Source organism: Xiphias gladius, chromosome 18 (genome assembly GCF_016859285.1).
Source record: "Xiphias gladius isolate SHS-SW01 ecotype Sanya breed wild chromosome 18, ASM1685928v1, whole genome shotgun sequence".
Lineage (NCBI taxonomy): Eukaryota > Metazoa > Chordata > Actinopteri > Istiophoriformes > Xiphiidae > Xiphias > Xiphias gladius.
Window position 1 is genome coordinate 4,899,544 of NC_053417.1, and position 16,099 is coordinate 4,915,642.

The 16,099-nt window shown below is 40.8% G+C and overlaps 1 protein-coding gene across 2 annotated transcripts in view; it reads left to right on the plus strand.

Moving 5' to 3' along the window:
- Positions 1-15,112, plus strand: part of LOC120803754 (plexin-B1-like) — a 67,900-nt gene extending 52,788 nt beyond the window's left edge. For both annotated transcript variants that reach the window (XM_040152609.1, XM_040152610.1), the window contains exons 21-39: positions 438-672; positions 765-1,007; positions 1,654-1,830; positions 2,132-2,280; positions 2,499-2,599; positions 2,728-2,945; positions 3,319-3,497; positions 3,609-3,675; positions 4,034-4,180; positions 4,681-4,855; positions 5,338-5,441; positions 5,606-5,690; positions 6,269-6,441; positions 7,676-7,836; positions 8,886-9,033; positions 9,496-9,560; positions 11,447-11,522; positions 11,739-11,813; positions 12,355-15,112. In XM_040152609.1, coding sequence (XP_040008543.1) covers positions 438-672; positions 765-1,007; positions 1,654-1,830; positions 2,132-2,280; positions 2,499-2,599; positions 2,728-2,945; positions 3,319-3,497; positions 3,609-3,675; positions 4,034-4,180; positions 4,681-4,855; positions 5,338-5,441; positions 5,606-5,690; positions 6,269-6,441; positions 7,676-7,836; positions 8,886-9,033; positions 9,496-9,560; positions 11,447-11,522; positions 11,739-11,813; positions 12,355-12,459 — 2,683 coding nt within the window. In that variant the 3' untranslated portion in view covers positions 12,460-15,112. The remainder of the gene's footprint in view (positions 1-437; positions 673-764; positions 1,008-1,653; positions 1,831-2,131; positions 2,281-2,498; positions 2,600-2,727; positions 2,946-3,318; positions 3,498-3,608; positions 3,676-4,033; positions 4,181-4,680; positions 4,856-5,337; positions 5,442-5,605; positions 5,691-6,268; positions 6,442-7,675; positions 7,837-8,885; positions 9,034-9,495; positions 9,561-11,446; positions 11,523-11,738; positions 11,814-12,354) is intronic.
- The last annotated feature ends 987 nt before the right edge of the window (positions 15,113-16,099 follow it).

Consider the following 16,099-nt stretch of genomic DNA (forward strand, 5'->3'; position numbering starts at 1 on the left):
CATTTACGTGGCAAAACTGAAAATACTGAAAATAAAAATGTAGATGATGCTGGACTTGGAAAAACGTGGAATCTGTTTGCTTTGCAAAAAAGCCTTTAAGTTACTAAGGGTCCTGCAAGATCACAATGGCAGATCAAAAGATTAAATTAATGAATGAAGTTACCTCAGTTGCATAATCAAAATTTAAAATATCAAAGATATTCCGGTATCAATCAATAAGTAAAACACCGATCAGCCACAACATTAAAACAGGTAACTGGTTTTAATGTTATGGCTGATCAGTGTTTACCCATAATGTCTTTTTTGTAAGCTGCAGTGTGTCATATCAAGACTTGAGCATACGCTGTGTTGAATAATAGTGGGAGAGTAGCGTTACCTAAAAGCGAATAAAGAGACTTTTTAAGTCTTTAACTCAACTTTCCATCACTCCCCGACAGTGGAGGCAGGATCATCCGAGTTTCTGGTCAGAACCTGGATGTGGTCCAAGAGCCAAAAATGAGGGTCACCCTCATTCCTCCTGATACTCTCCCTCCCAGAAGGAGGAGGAGCATCAATATTAGGAATGAAGGAAGCCTGAACGGAGGACAGGATCACCAGGGTCCGCTGAAGAGATGGAGGAGAATCGTCCCAGAAACAGACTGCCCTGAGGGTGCACTCTGTCATGTCAAACAGGTATGGATATATAATCACACAGAGAGATAAATGCATTCATCATCTTATTTCACGCGCTTTTGCCATTTCATTGTTCCTGTATTCTCCTCCAGTACGAGTCTCGCTGCACAGTGAACAGCTCCTCCTTCATCTTGTGTCCGACCCCAGCGGTGGGTCCAGAGGCCAGGAGAGCCAGGGTCAAAGTTCATTTCCTGCTGGACAGCCTCCATTTTGAATTCAACACTGTGGGGAATGAAGCCTTCAGCTATGAGCCCAACCCGAAGCTCTACCCACTAAACCAGAATGACCCAACCAAACCATACCACCACAAACCCGGCAGCATCATCTCTGTTGAGGTGGGTGTCAATACCCATTTATATATCTGCAGCTTAGACTTACCTTTCCTCTTTTAACTCCAAACTGTGAGAAATTGTCCGAGTCTAAGAGCCAGTCTCAAGGCTTAAGAAGAGCTTTGAAAAAACACGGGTAATAAAATAACTGTGTTGCCATTATTGCTGACTGAATATGTATCTTATCTTTTACACCTTATCTTTTACAAGCTGCTTGCTCTAAGGACCTCATTCTGAACTATCTGGTTGATCAACCTAAAATATTTGAGAGATTTTGACAACTTAAACAAATCTAAAGAAGCTGGATCTTCCCACTCTTTTAGTGTTGTTGAACTCCAAAAACACATAGTCCACCAGCAATATTAGAGTGATGTTACAGAGTGATGCTTCTTTTACTTGAAAAGCGATCTTTGGCTGAGTACAGACACCGGCGCAGATTAACCAGACTACGGCCAAAAGTTTCAGTCGGGCCTTTTGGAAAGTAACTTCAAATTTATTAGCTACAGCTGGCATAAGAAGTTTGTCATTTAATCAGGCGAAAGATAAAAAAAAATAGAAATCTGTTCACCTGACAGTTGAGAAATTTTGTGAAGTGAAGTCTCTCCAAACCTCTGAGTCATTTTGTATGTAATGTTGTGTCTTTCTCCTCTAGGGAGAGAACCTGGATCTAGCCATCTACAAGCATGAGGTGGAGGCTCGGATAGGGGAGGGGGTGTGTTCGGTGAAGACCTTGACACACAACCACTTGTACTGTGAACCTCCAGCCCAGCAGCCCTCAGTGGCAGCCAGCAGGAAACAGGATGGCATGGACAGTCTGCCCGAGTTCACTGTGAGTGCTTTTAATTGAGAGATTCAAATTTGGGGCACGTTTAGATTCCGTATGACCCTACTGCTGCCTGGGGCCCTGGTTAGGGTGAACAGATGGAGAATAAGGATTTAGGAGCAAGTCAGTATTGAAGAACAACAGAGTGTGTTTGCATACTAAACTATCTCAACAAATTTTTTATATATGATTTTCTTCTTTTAAACCCTTGAACTGTTTAATTCAAACTTGTTCAACTTGGTCTTGATGGCCACACCAACACTTTTTGTGCTTTATTGTTTAAAAAGTCTGCCTCTGTGCTTTCCAGGTTAAAATGGGGAACCTGAACTTCTCCCTGGGCAGGGTGCAATACGACAGCCAGGCCCAGTCCACATTTCCTCTGGAAGCCCAGGTGGGGGTCGGGGTCGGAGCCTCCATAGTTGCTCTCATTGTGCTCATCATAGTGCTTATATACAGGTAAACACTTACACTACTCAGTTATTTTACTTTCAACTCTTCTGTCTTACCATATTGTCCTCAACAGGATGTAATTTTTCGTAGGTTACATAACTGAAAATACAATTTTCACACATAAAGCTGTCATTATTTTTATACCTGTCTTACGCCTCTTACTAACACAGCAAATCTTTATTTCTTCACCTAAATGTTAACTATGCATCACTGTTATTTGTCAGGAGAAAGAGCAAACAGGCCATGAGGGACTACAAGAAGGTGCAGATTCAGCTGGAGAACCTGGAGACCAGTGTGAGAGACCGCTGTAAGAAGGAGTTCACAGGTACAGGCCAAACCCTCTGTTTCTAACTTTTAGAAAATAACATCAGCTCAGTCACTATCGCAACATAAGGAAAGTACCGACACTGAGGTTCGCTATTACACCACCTGCATTCCCTTCCCTTCCCTCAGACCTGATGACAGAGATGATGGACATGTCCAGTGATTTGGTGGGTTCAGGGATTCCCTTCCTGGATTACCGGGCATATGCCGAGCGGATTTTCTTCCCGGGCCACCAGGAGTCGCCACTGAGGCGAGATCTGGATGTTCCTGAGAGTCGAAGGCAGACTGTGGAGCAAGGGCTGGTTCAGCTGTCCAACCTGCTCAACAGTAAACTGTTCCTCACCAAGGTCAGCCAATAGGGTTACGTTTTATTAAATAAAGGGTCTGTTTTAAGTCTACAGGTTATATGTGGATGAACTGAAGAGCCATTAACAACCGTCTCACTCCTTGGAAGCAGTTTGTTACGGTGAAAGATAAAGATCCACAAATCAGTATTCTCATCCTTTTTCTGAGATTCAGGGGTATAGACTTTGAATCATTTAACCTCACTTATACAGTTTGTTCGAGGATGTCATGACAAAAGTAATAACTTCTTTTGTTTCTCGTGTATAAACTGTAATACGGATTTTCCAGAACACTACTTTTCTCAAATACCTTGCTTTTACAGGTTGACAAGGCATTTTTTTTCCTCACATCTTCTTATTCCTGTTGTCTCTGCAGTTTATTCACACTCTGGAGGTCCAGCGGACATTTTCCCCCAGAGATCGGGCTTACGTGGCCTCCCTGCTGACTGTAGCCCTGCATGGTAAACTCGAATACTTCACAGACATCCTGAAGACACTGCTTAGCGATCTAGTGGAACAGTATGTGGCCAAGAACCCCAAACTGATGCTCAGGAGGTGAAGAACAAAATACAATCACTTTGTCGAGTTGTTTTGTCTTCAGTAGTGGATAACAGACTTTCCTCACCCATAAATCATTTCTTTACATGTGTTCCTTTCCTTTTCCAGAACTGAATCTGTGGTTGAGAAGCTCCTGACAAACTGGATGTCCATTTGTCTGTTCACCTTTCTGAGGGTATGTACATCACTATTTCACACCTAACCAGAGGTCGCTCATTACATGTTAAGGCCAGCGATCTCCCCTTTTTTCATCTGGAGACCATGGATCTGGTGTCTGTACAGCTGTATCATTATGTGTTGTTTTATTGTTTTTATTTCCTACTAAAACATATAACTCTGCCTTTACAATATGTGTCACAAAAACACTCAGCTGAAGCCAACACAAATGAATTTCAGCTCATCACTGGCGTCCTCCACTTTCAGGGTGACCAATCCCAGCTGACCACCTGGTCAGGACACTCATCAAAGGTGTCTTAAGTAAACCTTTGTTGTGTTAGGACATTGTTGACCTTCCGTCTTTTCTGCTCCACCAGGAGTCAGCAGGGGAGTCGTTCTACATGCTGTTTAGAGCGATAAAGCACCAGGTGGACAAGGGACCTGTGGACGCTGTGACAGGAAAAGCCAAGTACACACTGAATGACAACCGGCTGCTACGAGAGGACGTGGAGTACCGCACACTGGTTAGAACACACATATGTTGACAGTGCTAGTGTTGGGGGGAGAAGTCTCCTGTTTGGTTTATTATATACCCATTAATAGTCATGATCATACAATCAAGGAAACTCATTGTATATATTACAAAAAAAACTGACATCTCTCCATGTTTGTATTCATCTTTTTGATATTTTTGATGACATTTAGTTTGTATAGTCGGCACCCTTGTTTTAGTACTATTAATGCTACCTGTACAAATGTAAAATACAGTATATCACTAACTTTGTGCCAGATAACAAAAATTTCCATAACATACTGTAGACTCACTGTTGAATCACTCTTGAATTGTGTCAAGAAGGGGTCGAATGCAATATCATTGAAATGAATGCAATTGTCATACTACTTTATGAACCGCTTTTTCAAAAAATGTATTTCAAATTTGAATGACTAAATTGTCATTGACAAGGTTTACTCAAACCAGTACGGACACCATTTCCGTCAATAACCCTTCTCTACATCTGTCCAGACACTAAATGTTGTGATGCCAGCTGCAGCGGCCAGTGGAGGCACTTCTACCCAGACGGTACCTGCCAAAGTCCTGGACTGTGACACCATCACCCAAGTGAAGGAGAAACTCCTGGAACAGACCTGGAAGGGAACCTCCTTTTCCCAGAGGCCACACATTGACTCATTACATCTTGGTAAGTCCAGTTTATTTTACAACATTATGCTTCTCCTCAGCGCCTGACTGTATTGATAAGTGGGCAATAAGTGAGATGAAGCAGTCGATTGCATTGACTTGTGGGCTGGTTTCCGTTTTGACTTTTAAGCAAGCATAGAAAATTTCAGCAGCGGTAGCTATTGAGGCCACACATCAAACATTTATCCTGAACAAATCCTGCTGTAGAACTGCAGGCAATCAATTTGTTGATATTACAATGTACAATTAAAGTATTTAAAAGCAAACGGTTACATCTTCTGAACAAAGAATAGCTAGGCCTTTCCATGTGCGCCTGAATTACTAAAAGAGAGGAAAGGTTATAGTTATAGTTATGTCTGACCATTTCCTCTGGGATTTAGAGCAACATGTATCATATGTCTGTGCTGTAGCAGCATTGGAACTCAGTCTTAAATCTGCAATAATACGCATTTGCTTCATGTTACATAAACATGTCTCCTCCAGAGTGGCGTGCAGGTGTTGCAGGACACCTAATCCTATCAGATGAGGACCTGACATCAGTAGTACAAGGCTCGTGGAAGCGCCTTAATACACTGCAACACTACAAGGTCAGTGCAAGTCACACGAACATACACATGCATACTTCATCCATGCATGTGCAGAGTAACTCTGCGGACTCTGTCTATGAAGTGAGTCTACACTCATTAAAATGTATGCGTTTAAGGTAGTTTTTCCCGCCGTGTGAAAGTTGTGATACAACTGTCTAATGCAGGTCCCTGATGGAGCGACAGTTGCCCTCGTCCCCAGGAACACCAAACATCACCTCCATGACAGCCACGATTACATGCCTGGAGAAAGTAAGTCTCATGCACTTTTTTATGGATTGTACACACACTAGGGGTTTACGCAAATATGTACTTCAGATATAAACAGAAGAGGAACTTCAAGTAGCCAACGTAAACAAGGTCAACAATGTGTCTTGTATGCGTGCATAAGCAGCTGTATCCAGGTATAATTACTGCATGAGCAAATGTCGATTAGTGCAGCTGTTCATGCAGTCATGTGTAAGGCGAAGAGAGTATAAATAACCAGGGGAGGTCGCTGTTTGACTGTGTATACATATGTTATGTTACACTGGATGGGATGAAGTGTGAAGCTGAGTGTCAGGGAGAAAAGCAGCGGCAAAACGGCACAAAAAATAAGCATCACTTTTGAATGTAACTGTCTTCTTTGGATCATTTCAGGCTCTAATTATCATAATGATTATAAGACTGTGAAATTGCGTTTGCAGTCAAAACAAAGCTCCTTAGTTTCACACCGTTTTTGAAACACTTTCATTTTTAAAAATGCCTTCTTTCATTTTTCTCAGCTTGCAGCCATAGTCAAACAAGCCAACCAAAATGTACTCATTCGACTGTTTGTCCCCTCCTACCAGAGACCCCTATGCTAGATGACGGGGAGGAGGGAGGAGTGAGGCTTTGGCATCTGGTGAAAGCCAGCGAGGAGTCTGAGCTCCCCAAGCACAGGAGAGGTAGTCTGAGGGAGAGAGGCGGGGAGAGAGCCAAGGCTATCCCCGAGATCTACCTCACACGACTGCTCTCCATGAAGGTAACGCAGATGATGGGAATGGTATCCGTCGCTAACATCGCCACTCATTCATATTTGAAAAGGTTTTGCATACTTAAATATAAAACACATGTACAAAGCAACAGTATTTGATTTTTTTTTTTTTTTTTTTTGCCTGCTGAAAACAAAGTAGACTATTGGGATCAACATGCTTAGTTGTGTTGTGGATTCTCCACAGTAGATACACACAGTATATAGTGATTCAGCAGCATAAATGAGAACATGTTTCAAAGCCAAGTGTTTTCAAGGTGTGGTGCACAGAGACATGACAGATTCTGAGATAAATTCTGAATTCTGACACTATTATACATCACAATCACAATGGTAAGATACTTTTACTATTGGTTTTCTCTGAGACATCTGATATGACACTGTTGTACTGTACTGACCCCTATCGATGAAACAATTAATGAGGTTACTTAGTTAAATATGGTACATTTGGTCAGCTATATATCCAACAATAAATGATTCATTTTATCCTCAAAGTTTTCCATCTTGAATAGGCCACACCAGTGGTCAACCGTACTTTTTAGTTCACTACAATTTTGATGATCTTCTTTGTTGATACTTTACTCACTAGCCAACTAACAATGCATGTAACCTACGTGAGGCTACTGCACCGTAAGGAGCAACAGAGCTTCTCCTTTAAAGCGAGTAAATTCCTCTGGTTAAATGGTTGAGAACATGGTGGCTTTGTAAAATTTTGAGCTTATATTTGGGGTTAAATGGACGCTGTGTTATTGCACTTCCATAATCTTTGGGGGGCTTTCAAGAGACAAAAAAAAGCATGGTCAAAATCTGCACAGCAGAGGCCGAGATATCCTGACTTCAGTGTCTGGTATCGATTAAGCTCCAAAGACACTGGATCCTCCATTTCCCAAAATGCAGTGCGAGTGTATTTTGTTAGACCCATGTCTTTCAAACCAACACCACCAGTTTGTAACACAACCTTTGTGTTATACACTTTAGTTTCCATGCCCAGTCTGAGATAACCCTGACGACATCACTATGACATCATCGGGGTTACTTTGTCAGATTTGACGAAGCTCCTCCGGAGCCACAGAAGACAATATACAACTGTTTTCACAGTACAGTTCTTTTCATGGCACGTTAACTGATCCCTGTGTGCAAAATCGGTGGAGTACCTCTTTAATGAAAACAACGTTTTTTGTTTCATAGTATATTTATCTCTTTCACTTTCTCTGCTCTGTCTCAGGGCACACTGCAGAAGTTTGTGGATGATTTATTCACTGCGATCCTCAGCACCAGTCGTCCCGTACCTCTGGCTGTGAAATACTTTTTCGACTTGTTAGATGAGCAGGCTCTGCAGCACAACATCATGGACCCCGAGACCATCCACATCTGGAAAACCAACAGGTAACTGGCCAGTTTACAAAAAGTTGGGATGATATGAGACAGAGTTGGAGGCCAGTAATGCGTCATAGGCCAAGTTCTGGTGGGCCACCATATGAGAAAAGTTATAAACACAGTTGAAGGGGAATTTCATCCAAAGGTTTAAGAACATCTTGTGCCAGTAAAGCCTACCCACACAGAACATATGGACAACAGTTGATCACTTTGTTTTTATATATGATTTGGGTTTCATAAAATCAACAAGATAGAACTGAAATACAATGACTCTACCAGTGTTTATTCTTAGACCAGTCTAGATCAGTTACTTTATGTATCAGAAACATCTTCAAGGGTTCCTGGATATATCAGGAATGGATATACAGTGCCCATTTACCCTTTGTCAAATTGTTATTTAAAGGAATAGTTTGAATTTTTTGCAAATACAATATATACACCAATCGGCCACAACATTACAACAGGTAACTGGTTTTAATTTTGTGGCTGATTGGTTTATTTGCTTTCTTGCTGGCAGTTAGAGAAGAAGATTGACATCCCTCTCATGTCTGTACACTTAATATGGCGCTAGAGCCATGAGACAGTTAGCTTAGCTCAGCATAGCAGTGCATAGCCAACAGTGCTTCTAAACCAAAACATTGAATTTTTGCACTTTTTGTACAGATTAAACAAACAAGGTATAACATTAGTCAGCTTTAGAGGTGGTGGTAGGTGTATTTTTTTACCTTTTGGACAGAGCCAGGCTAGCTGTTTCCCCCTGCTTCCAGTCTTTATGCTAAGCTAAGATAATTGTTTGAAGCTAGCTCCATACTGCTCAGACACATGAGCGTTATGAGTCCTCTCATCTATCACCAAGAAAGTGAATGAGCATGTTTCAAGAAATGTCAGACAATTCTTTTAAAGAACCTTCTGATGTTCCCCTATGGTTGTAATCTGAAGAAAAGTGTGACTGAGGCATGTCTTTTCCTCTGCTATATAACTATGTCTTAATGTCTGTTGTGTTGTACTCAGTGGATCACTATTTATATGAGCATCCTCTTTCCTGTCTTTCCAAACAGTTTACCACTGCGGTTCTGGATCAATATCCTTAAGAACCCACAGTTCATCTTTGACGTGCAGACCTCAGACCACGTGGATGCTGTGCTGTCTGTCATTGCCCAGACCTTTATGGATTCTTGCACCATCGCTGACCACAAACTGGGGCGGGTGAGCTGACTACACCAAGGCACTGCCAATATTATAGAACGGTGTTTTTCTATACCACTGTGGCTCTGTTCTTGAATAAACAAATCCAGAAAAGACTATGCCATCACGATAAGGTGAAATTATATTACTGCATCATACAGTTGTACGTTAACATGACTATATACAGTACATTCACATCACATCTCTTTACACGGATGGAAAAAAGAAGTGATGAGAATGTGAGTTCATTTACAGTGGTAGTTCATCACAATACAAATAACATCTAGCAATGAATATTGTAACACACTACAAATTGGGATTTGTAAAAAGTGTAGAACTAAATAATATAAATGTCTAGGACGACGGCTGTAATGAGCCCTCCACCTGTCTTGTACCTGGTTCATAGTTATACTATCAGAGCTTTATATTACCTGTTTCAGGTGACATTCAGGACACATTTCTCCATTTGTCTTCTTTGCACAGGACTCTCCCATCAACAAGTTGCTGTATGCCAGAGACATCCCACGCTACAAACAGATGGTGGAGAGGTGAGAATATGGCAGCCAGTTGCCCCACTGACCTCAGGCATAAAAAGCACTCTGGAAGAGGGAGGAAGGAGAGAAGGAGGGAGAGAGTGAGGCCTAGGACAATCTGTCAGTGCCAGACAGAGGGTAGACTAAGCCTGCAAGGCTTCCATGCATGGATGGTCTGAGAGCAGACTGCTACACTTACTACTGTCTGCTGCACATTAAACTCCGCAGATTATACTGGTGATGTATTAAGTCTTCGCAAGACAAGATTTTTATGTAACAAACTAGTAAAATTAAGAAGAATATGAGCTGCAGAAAACTGTGTTATATAGTCCTTCTCCACATATTTTCCCCCACTGATATGCTATAGATTAATCCAGAGAAAGTGCACATCTTCAAGGGACTGCAAATATGATCATTGTTATTGCTAGGTGATGATAGCTGTCTTAAAGAGTAACGTTACAACAACTGAAAATGTTGTTGTTGCTCACGTCCAGTAATTTCACTCCTCACCTTGATGTAGAAGTATACTCAAACTGTGGTCGGTACTCCCTGAAATCACTGCTGGGAGTCAGAGATTGAAACCTTTCAACCAGAGGAGGTCAGAGTGACGGTACTTCTCAGCTCGGTGTTAATTGCATAAAAAGTTAGTCTTTAAGTTAAAAAATTCTGTCATTGACAAGTCTGTGCAGAGCAGCTTTATATCTATATGTGAAATATGAGCCTCAGTACAACGCAATATTATCATTAGCGTTCTTCATTTACAGCCCAAACACCTCATCTGCAGAGTAAAACTGCTGTTCTAGCTTATATTTAAAGCTGCTCTAATTAATATTTCATATTGACAATGGAAACAATTGCTATGTGTAATGTAATCGCTTTTAGTGATGAACCCATAAAGAATTATCACCTTACTCTGCAGTTCCTCAAAGCTCAACAGAGCATTTTACCGTTTTTCAGCTTGTTTTGCTTTTACAGCTTGCAGCTTTAATACTTGATTCAGTCTCACGACTCTCATCAGTGTTTCCAAAAGTGGGCAAATGATTTTAGCAAAAGAAGCTTTGATAAATCCACTGTACACTACCTTAAATTGGCTGCGTATGTGAGGCGTAGTGTGTGGTTGGAATAAGTATTTATGTACTGTATGTGTAAATACATATGTGGGAGAGGGTGATTAATCATTTAGGACAAAGAAAAGAGGGAAAAGGAAGAAAGAAAAAAATCAGTCTTGAGAAAAGGAAAAAGAAAAAAGAAAAAACATCATGGTGACAATGGGAGGTGGAGGCGCGCTGGGGTTCGTAGGTTGAGAATGTAATTCGAGCACTTGGCTACCATTAAAAGTATAAATTAAATATGTGCCATTTAAAAAAATAAAAATAAAATAATAAATAAATATATATATATATATATATACCAGCATCGTTTAATATGACAGGACTGGACTCTGCGCTAACAATGGGCAAACTATGAACTCCAAAGCTGATGTGTGAAAAGCAACTTTTAGCTTTGATCTTTCCACGCACTGAGTAAAATATCATGCAGCAACGTTTGTCTGTCTGACTGACCCGGGTTTTTCCCCTGATGAACACATCCTCTGCTGTGAGATAAATAGCTTTTGGCTCCTTACCATCATTCAGTTTGCATCATGGCAGTTTGGCAGTGCATACTGTACGTGCTCTCCATGCAGTCTGTGGTCAGGGCGAGGTGAAGGGGCTTTATATAGCAGCTGCTGTAAAATACTACCATGAAGGGGTTCAAGACACTTGAGGTAACAAATGCCATTACATTTCAAATTCAAGTTGTAGGGTATTAACTGTAAAACAATAAAATCGCAGAAAATAATAGAAAGCGTTCTTTTCATTTCAGTAATAATTACATGCAGTTCCTTCCCTCTCTCTCTCCAGGTATTATGCAGACATCCGTCAGACCATCTCTGCCAGTGACCAGGAGATGAACTCGGCTCTAGCAGAGCTCTCCCGTGTATGTTACCCGCTCTTGTCGTCCCGTTCTGTAGAAATAACTTTTTGAACACATAAAACATTTTAGGACATGGAAGTTTCCATGTTTCCATGGGTGGGTGCCGAACAAGCTAGATGTGGAGTTTGAAATAAAATATGGATGGCAAAGGATGCTGTTTCTAACAGCCTCCATCCCCTGATGTTTCTTCACCTCTCTCTTTTTACTCCCCCAAAACAGAACTATGCTGCTGAGGTCAACTGCCTTGTGGCTTTGCATGAGCTGTATAAGTACATCAACAAATACTATGATCAAGTGAGTACCACAAACAAAGTACAAAAGGTGACGGTTGGGCTGGGCTGTTGTACTGCAATTGAGATGCATTTTCCGCTCGTCTGCATGCACAAATGGTTTCATCTCAGTAAATGCTGACGGTACAGAACCACAGAAGACACATAGCACTTTGTAAAACCTGTCATGTTGTCTGTTCGCTAAGCCCCGCCCCCATTAGTTACCGTTGCTATGCTTTTGAGACTCTCCATTCTCGCATGGCACATAATGCAGTTTCTAAGGATGACGACAGCTGATTTACCAGTTGAAATGCTTATCAACTTCTTTACAGCGGGTCCTTTATGTCACACAGATGTAGACAAAGCTTCTCAGTTCTAGTCGCCACTGTCAGTTTTTTCAGTTGAAATGGCAGCTGTAGATTACATGTCCCTCAGATTCCCTCAGCCACTCACTCCCACAGTATAAAAGGATGACCCCGTCTAGATCATTACACGCTACTCCTTGCGAACCTAAAAAAAAAAAAAAAGTAGAAATGTAATGATTTTCATCCACTCCCCCCTGTCAGATTATCACAGCCCTGGAAGAGGACACCACAGCTCAGAAGATGCAGCTTGGTTACAGGCTGCAGCAGATTGCTGCTGCTGTAGAAAACAAAGTCACAGACCTATGACCCCGAGGACAGGACGGATTTTCCCTTTTAACAAGAGGACAATGGTGAAAAAAGGTTCTGTCTCCTGGAGAAAGAGCAACGTTATTTTTTTTTTTTTTTTAAGACAAAGGAGGACGAAGGAATTTTGCGGCACATACCATGATTTTGCTGTCATTTCGACTAATTTTTTAGTGAAGGGAGAAATTATCCTAAGAGGACCACTGAACCTGGCCATGTCTCCTGACCTGTGTGCAGGAGCTACAGTAATACTCCCTTGAAATTTCCGCAGGTCCTAACACTGGGAGTAAAATGACACTGCTCTGAGGAGGAAAAAAGGAGAAAATGTGAGACGAAGCACATCAAAACAAAGGAACTTCCTCTGAAGACTATGACACCTCTCCTAAGGACTTCCCACACTGATTTCAAGCTGAAGGGAGACATGATATGAAAAGAGATGTTTTTGTTTTTCCTCTGACTCAATGTGTCATGTTGGACTTTCTTGACAAACTGCACAGAACATTCCTGCAAGTTTACAGCTGCGCTTTTTAGTCTTCTGCTGAGGAATGGATGCCGTAGGTGGGCTGGTTGTTGAAAGCGGGAATGAGGAGGAAAAGGGAAAAGGAGGACTTGAACTTTAACGTCGACGGCCGTGGAATTTTTACCGCATTATGTCGAAAGTCTTACACAAAGGACAAACGGATAATGACAATGTCAAAGTGCTGTGGAGGCCTGAAGAGCCTTTTTTCATTCTGCTTTTAGCTTCCTTAAATCATTCTACCAAGTCTTACTCTGTGCGAGATCGGTTAGCTGTTATTGGACAGTTTGTCGTTTTGTGTGAACGGTTTTCCAGGATAGACTTTCTTTTTAATTTTTTTAAGCCTCACATCACCAGTTGTCCTTTTACTGTAATTTATAGATCCTGCCTCATGTAGTTTGAACTGAAAACCAGTGTTTTGTAAAAAAGTGTTGATTTTATTTCGATGAGGACGTAGTACATGAATACTCTCAACTTGCTTTCTTCTCACGGTGACCTACTGCTGTTGTGAACGTTCTTTTCCTAGGTAATGTAACGCAAATGTTGGTATCAATTTTTTTTTAATATGTATTACCCAAGACAGTTTGGCAGAGGTGCTCATGGCTAACTCATCAACTGATCCGTCCTTAAGAAAACCATGAAAATAAAATTTTCCACACAAGTTTAACTACATGTTAATCAAAATCAATAATAGCACTACTGTAATCTTTACTAATTCAGTGAAATAAGATTATTATTATTACTCATGAATGACCAAGCCTGACTTATTAGGAAGTAAATGCACAGTATCTTATAAACGAATTCCACATAATTTATTTTATCTTTCACTGTCGCGACAGGATTTACTTTCCCTCTGCAACGTATATTTATGTGAGGGATTTATTTGTCTGTGGGTATGAAAATTACGTCAAGCATAGAAAAACAGAGAAAAACTGTTCAGTTTGATGGATTGTAAATCCTGAGGTTACTGTGAAAAATAACGTGGAATTAAACTACATATTTATACAATAATTTCCTTCATATGTGCATTTTAGAGATTCATTTCAATTGCTTTGTCCAGTTTATTTATTTTATACATTTTTCTTTTTATTTAAGTCAGGTTTGATCTTTTCATATGTCTAAGTTGTTTTGGCTGCTGTCCATAAAATATACATTCTGTTTTCGGATTTCCGATTATTTCATGCAGCCGCTGCGCGGGTGAGTGGTCATCTCTTCACCGTGGTCACTTGAATCTATCAAAGTCCAGTTTGCAGTTGATTCAGCTCCACCTGTAAATTTAGTTTCTAACCATTACTGAGACCCTTGAGTATACTGGCCTTTTTCAGGGCGAAGGAAATCAAGGAAACCGCCGCCAGCCTTGGATGGTTGTTATATAGGAGAGTAGGTTTTTCATGCAAACAAAATTTTGCGCTGACAAAACAGCTGTACCCTGATTTTAGGCTTTAAGGTGGATGCCAGATTTTAGCAGTGTTAGGCAGAGCAGAGCTGTACTTCCTTATCCTATAGAAATTGTTCCTTTTCTCGCAAGACTGAAATCAGTCAATACGGCTGATAAACAAAGGTTCCTGTGTTCCCTGTTGCTCTGTGATGCCCTATGTGAAAGTCTTCTGCTAGTTTTTTTTTTTTTTTTCCGATTTAATTTATTGTTTATTTATTCGTTGCATATGTTGTTGGTTATTTTTTCTGGACATAGAAAATAATAATGGTTATGTCCCTCCCAATCAAAGGTTACATCATGTTTTTTTTTGTTTTTTTTTAAAAGAAAAGCAAGAGCCTTTGCCATTTTTAGTACCTTACGGTGTTTGTTTTTATCCGTTGATCAACTCTCAAGATCGATGTGAGGTTATAAAAGTCTAAATCAAATTCACTATCAGCTGTCTTGAATTTCTGATACAGTCCCAGCCTCTCATTTTATATGTTCCATTTTAGAGGCCCTAGAAAAACCCGATTTGTAATGTTGCAAGCGATTACCATACACATTTAGTGTTGCTTGTGGCGTACTTGTGTATGCAAAGCTCAGTTCTGATCTTTTACCATTTTCCTGTACTCTCCTTACATAATCCTGACTTTAGCATTCTCTAACCAATTGATAGGATGAACCTAACAACAACTTACTGTGATGCAATAAATAAAGTTGTCCCAATGTTAACGGATGTCTGAAGTTACTTTGCTTCTACGCTGTGTCGATTCTACCATGTCCTCTTTGTTAGTTGGTCCTTTCAGTTTTGCCAGTAAGCCATGCCAGTGAGCCAGCACACACAACTCCTTAACCTTGAAATGCATTGGATTCAGTGTGTATTTATGCTATCAGTTACAGCTCTTTTTGACAAGTCAGTGTATCTGCCTTGAGAGAGAGGTCAGCACAAGGTCATTTGTCACTGACTGAAATAGAGTGCATCTGTAAGGATAGTAAGTATGCGGTCATGTGATAACATCAATAACAGAACAGAAAAAGATAAAAGAGCAAAGCTGTTTTACTACGGGCCGCAGACTTTGACGTGTCCCAGCAGGGAGAGCTCAGATGTAACTAATACCATCAGTCATGGGCTCTGGTCCAGTGAGGTGTGTTTCAGTAAGTTGAGCCAACACGCACAACATTAATGCCTCAGTAAAATCATTACTCGTGTCATTAGTTACACGCGTATCTGACAAGTCAGTATGTGTGCGTTGAGATCGGCCTAAAAGAGGTCAAAACAACGTGATATCTGACTGAGAGGATGCATCTTTATGAATTGCATGTTTACTGTGTCATGCCAATGACTGTAAGCAGTAGGCCTTTTTTTTTTTTTTTTTTTTTTTGTGGCATACAGTTAGGTTTCTCATATCAGGAAAGGCGCAGGTGTAACTACAGTAGTAACATAAGTGATTTCCTTTGGTCCATTTACATGTGTCAGTAAACCATGCTGGTGTGCCAGCATACACAACACCAAGACCCTGGACATGACACATTTAAAGGAACCTCTATTAGTTTTGTTAGTTACACCCGTTTTCGACCAGTCAGTATGTCTGCTGAAGGTTGGAAAAAGGGCGATATTTGTCGCAGGCTGGCGGGGAAAGAAAGTGAATCTTGAGGGACGACGTGTTGACTGTTCCAGTGACGGTAAAAGAATAACTTACTTTGGGCTG